This window comes from Sodiomyces alcalophilus (assembly GCF_042370955.1).
Source record: "Sodiomyces alcalophilus JCM 7366 unplaced genomic scaffold ACRALscaffold_3, whole genome shotgun sequence".
NCBI lineage: Eukaryota > Fungi > Ascomycota > Sordariomycetes > Glomerellales > Plectosphaerellaceae > Sodiomyces > Sodiomyces alcalophilus.
In genome coordinates this window covers 5,332,976-5,338,148 of record NW_027263534.1, presented here as the reverse complement: position 1 = coordinate 5,338,148, position 5,173 = coordinate 5,332,976, and the positions used below count along the sequence as shown (strand labels likewise).

The 5,173-nt window shown below is 40.3% G+C and overlaps 1 protein-coding gene across 1 annotated transcript; it reads right to left on the bottom strand.

Moving 5' to 3' along the window:
* Positions 1-2,479: 2,479 nt before the first annotated feature.
* ACRALDRAFT_1062796 (uncharacterized protein) lies at positions 2,480-3,929 on the bottom strand. The gene is made up of 5 exons (XM_071016670.1): positions 3,759-3,929; positions 3,537-3,663; positions 3,304-3,376; positions 3,221-3,240; positions 2,480-3,132 (listed from the first exon to the last, which is right to left on the bottom strand). The coding sequence occupies exons 2-5, from the start codon at positions 3,584-3,586 to the stop codon at positions 2,724-2,726; spliced, it is 552 nt and encodes a 183-aa protein (XP_070876196.1). The 5' UTR covers positions 3,587-3,663; positions 3,759-3,929; the 3' UTR covers positions 2,480-2,723.
* Between the last annotated feature and the right edge of the window lie 1,244 nt (positions 3,930-5,173).

The following is a 5,173-nucleotide window of genomic DNA, read 5'->3' as shown; positions in this document are numbered from 1 at the left end:
AGAGACTTTCCTAGTCAGAGAATAGTATACGGTTATTAGGCGTTAGGGTATAGTTAGGCGTTCCTTTAGAAGGTTTAGAGTACTTTAAAGAAAGGCTTTCCGCTATATCTTCGGGGAAACTTCCGATTAGCCGTTCGACTATACTTATAGCGGGGCGGATTAAAAGCGATTCCGATCCCTTAACCTTAATCTTTAGTTTTACTGGCGGAGAATTATAGCTGGCGGTAAAGGGGGCTAGCTTTTTTCCTTTTACTAGGCTATTACGGGGTATAACTATAGACTTATAGAGGTTAATATATTTAGGCTCCTTTTTTAGCTAATTATAGAATACCTTTATAAAAGAGTTATAATAGGTAACCCACTTAGTAGGATAGGTTAGCTAAGGAGGCAGGATAGCTTTAGAGACTTTTCCTTTAGAAGTTATAGCCTAGCTAGCTCCACTAATACTAGGGAGGTTCCCTGCTTACTTAGCTATAGAGAGGAGTAGCCGATATTTGGGCGTAAAAACCTTTTCGGCTATATCTGGATAAGCGTTCGCTATTATAGCGAGGGGATATACGCCTTTTAGATCCCTTAGCGTAGGGGGAGAGTCTAGGAGAATAGGGTAAGGAGCGTCGGTTATTATTAAGCGGGTTCTATAATAATACTATTTAGTTTTTAATAGGTTATTTTAGATACGGGCCTATCGGATAACTAGTATTTATAGACTCTTATACTTATCGCTTACTCGCCTAGTCCTAATAAAGGGGAGGCGCTTTACTTAGTGGATTATAGTTAACTAGTACCGCTTTAGCTATATATCCGCTTAGTACGCTATATATAGCTATTTAACTAAATAGGGGTTTAGTACGTAGACCTCTACGCTTTACGCTAAAGGGCTAATAAATATAATAAGGGGTGCGTAGGTAAGTAGTCCCTTATCGGTACTATTAGGCTATAGCTCGATAATCGCTGCTTATCGCCTAGTCCTATTTAAGGGGAGGCACTTTATTAACGACGGATAGTTATTTACCCTAGGATTATATAACTAAAATAGTCTATATAGTCGTTTAATAGGATCGGTACACGAACCTTACTAAGATCGAATAATCTTATATTAGTTATTATTATTTAATATACACTAGCCGTATATATCTCTAGCTAGCTAGTACTATAGGACCTATAAGAGGATTTAAGTTAGGTAACCTTAGGGTGTAGTAAATAATATATAAATAGGATAGATTCTTTAAAGGGGAGGGCGAGGTTCTGGTCGTGTATATCTACGGGGGAACCTCGGACTATCTAAGGCTAGGCGCTATACTAGGTATAGTGCTAGGACGGTGCTGGCACCGGTCTAGCGTTATACTGATTTAGTGCTAGTATAGGGCTAGCATTAATTTAGCGCTATACGGGTTTAGTGCCCGTATAGTGTTAGTACTAATCTAGAACTATATGGTTTTAGGTCCTGGTATAGTGCCGGATAGTGGTGCGTAGCATTTAGTCTTTTAGGTTTATTATCGGTTTAAGGGTAATACGCTATATAAAGTCGCTATTTAATCCTTATAAGTTTATAGAACTATCTAGTTCGAACCTTAGTTGTTAACGATTAAGAGGGGTATACCGTGGAACCTAAAATAGTAGTTTAGGAAGCGTTCCGTGTAGGCTTCTGCTTTTATTATCTTTATCGCTTTTAGTATTATAAACTTCGTTAGCCGGTCTATAATTACTTATATATAATACGCCTTACCCTCGCCAGTAAGTAGCAGGTCTATTATAACGTCTATTATAAGGTGGCTACGGATCCGCTCTAGTATAGGCAGCGGTTTTAATAGTCTACGCTTAGTATTTCGTTATTAGTTACTCCCGTTATACGGGTTATAGTTACGGATAAACTTCTAGATATCCTTATTTATACCTGGCTAAAAGAATTAGACTATTATAGCGATTATATTCCCCTTAGCCGGGTAGCCGCCGATAATAGAATTATAGATCGCCTATACTAAGCGTCCTCTTAGTGGCGAGTCTTCTCCAGAGCTCGGAACCTAAAGACGGTGCCGGAAGGTTATATATCCTATAGGGTTAAGAGAATACTCTGCGATCTATAACCGTAGTCTAAGAGATAGGTTTAAGCTATAAGCTCTCGCACTAATCGTGGCGAGGACCCCTTAATACTAGGGTTTAGTCTTTATAGTCTTATCCTGGAATTTTTAAGGTATTTATTTACTTTATTAATTAAAGTTAATTAACGATAATGTTAGTAGTAGCTTAATAGGTTAAATTAGCGAAATCGTAATTAATATATACTTAATATATAGTCTAGAGAATATAAGCTAATTAGATAGAAAAGTAAGTTCTATAAAAGTATAGTCGGAATATCCTAGTAGCATAGTCGGAATATCTAGTCTTTATTAATAATATACATATTATAAGATAAAGTGTATAAAGGTAGTGCTAATTAGAAAAGTATATAATTCACTTTCTATACTCAAGTAAGTAAAATATCTAATCTATATACTAAAATACTCCCCTTAATTCTAAGGCTAACCATACGTAAGTTCAGGGCCGGAATAAGTAGTTCCATTCTTATTATAAGCCGGCCTAGGCGATAGGTTTACCTATTAAAGTGCACCTATACAAGACAATTCGCAATGCAAACACGTAGTATATACACAAAGAGGAACGGAAAGAGGAGTTTCGCAAAACTTACCTAGACTAAGATTGACTGGCCCGCTATCAAGTTAATGTCATCTGTTCGCCCACCTTACAAGCCACTGGATTACGGCTTCTAGGTTCGTTTCCTCCTTGGCGCTAATGCCGTAACAGCAGACCTCCCGATGAGCGATTGATTTCAGGTCCAGCACGTCGATTAGCTCATCGACTGAAAGCTTGTCCCGGAGATCCGACTTGTTGCCTAGAACGAGGAGCGGAATGCCGTTGAGGGAATTGTGCGCCATCAATGAATGGAGCTCATCTCGGGCCAGCTGTAGAACGTCCAGGTCTGCTATATCGACGATGAAAATGACGGCGTTCACACCGCGGCAATACCTCTCCCACATCATCCGAAAACGAGGTTGCCCACCAATATCCCAACATTTTAATGTAACGTGACCCCGTTGCACCCGTTTCATATTGAATCCAACGGTCGGAATCGAGCTATGCCGAATCGCCGATTAGCCAAAAACATGTTACAATACCGGCTGGTGGCATTCCATGGAGTGAGAAGGAGTTGGCTATGGCTCACTCGATTGTGAATTCACCTCCCTGCTCAGACCGTCAGTGATACATACTACTGAATTGCTTTGCCTCGAGGCCAGGGCATCTCACCGCCAATACACGCAGCAGAGATGTCTTGCCAGCATTTTGCAGACCAACCATTGTCACGTCCATTTCGGTGGCCCTGTAAGCGCTGGTCAACTCCAGGCCCCGTATTTCCAATTGAAAAGGAAAACGAAAGAATAAGAGTAGCGGCAGAAGGCAATGATTTCTGGCCCTCCAGACGTAGTGGCGGAAGATTCGAGAAGTCTTCTCCGCGAATGTCGCATAGCCCTTTAACTCACCAAAAAGTCTTAAGCAACCAGTCATACACTTTCCGAAATAGGCCGGCCATAATGGCGCTGTGGTTTAGACAGCTTATATAGGCTAAGGCTTAAAGGCCGCGGATGTATCTGCCCAAGAAACACGACCCTAAAAAAAGCGTTGGTCAGAAATTAAAAGCCACGGCTTCGCAGTTCAGACTGATGCAGAGTTTTGTTTTAGTACGCGACGGGGGTGATCTTAACTCGAAAGGCAAAGTACGCTTAGCTTCTTGATCCTCGGAGATATCGGCGACAATGCAACTAATAGTTAGCCTAGCTTGACCACGCCTGCTTAAATTCCGGATAGTCCGTGACGAAACTAAGATAACTAAATAAGTGCGATGGCGACGGAGATTTATTGGCGCCGGTCGAGGAGTATGTTGCGAGTACCGGTATCTGTTCGCCCTCTGTTCACCAAGTCCGCCCCCCGACCAACCGCTCACTCCACCCTCCCGATTATATAACTTAAGGAAGCGACTTAAATTATTAAGATTAATAGTTTTAATTTACTACCTATTCTAGTAGGAATTCAGAACACTATTGCTTAAACTGCCTCTCCTATTCCTTGGTAGCAATGTTATTTAGCTGAATAAGCTGCGTTCTATAAGCTTACGCCCTCTTAATTGCCTTAATACTAATCAATCGAGTATTAGGATCCGGCGCTAACTTTAGCCGTTTATACGGCTATAGGCCCTCTCTTTAATAGCTTAACTAATTAATCCGAGTCTCCTATATAGCTAATTAGTAGTTTTTAAGGGATATTCCGTTTAAGGGCTTCGGATACGACTTTATAGGCGTTAAAAACATATTAAGGATCCGGAACTAGTCCTAAGTTTAACCCTAGGGATATTTAGGACTGAGTTATGTTTTAAGATTACTAAGCTGGCTTATATTATATAACTAAATGGGTTATATAAATATAGTTATATTAGTACGGCTACGCAGCGCGGTATTTAGGCTCCGAGCTCTTAGGCTATTAGCTACTAGAGCAGGTATAGCTTATGGATGAAATAAGCTACTAGAAGGGGATTCCTATTAGTTATATATAGCCAAGGCATAGCCTATATATAGCTTAACCTCCTATAAGCCTAAGGTGTGGAATTAAGGAAATCTATGATATCTTTATAGCTCGGTTTAGTTAATTATAACTTCACCTTATAGCTATAAGTCCGCGTAGTAGTAGTATACTAGTAACTTCCACTGCTCGTAAATACCGTTCCGAGTTACAATTCCTTCGTCTCTTTTCTATATTTATTTTATCCTCTATCTACTTCTATTATATATCAGCTATTCCCCCATACCTGCACCTCCCTTACTTTTCCGTTTTAAAGCACTATAGCCTATACCCTGGAGATCGACCACGCGGTTAACGCTTCGGATATACTAAAGCTTATATACTTAAACTATTAGATCGACTCGTACTCTATAGTTAGAGGCGCGGCTTATACACTAGAAATATAGTATATACTTAATCCGGATAAGCCTAATTAGTCCACTAATATCCTGCCAGAGCTTAATCCTATTTCCGAGTACTAGATCCGCGAGCGCATTATAGTCCGTAGCGGCGAGACTATAACGCTACTATCCGATAATAAAGTCGAAATAGCTCTGCTTAGGGC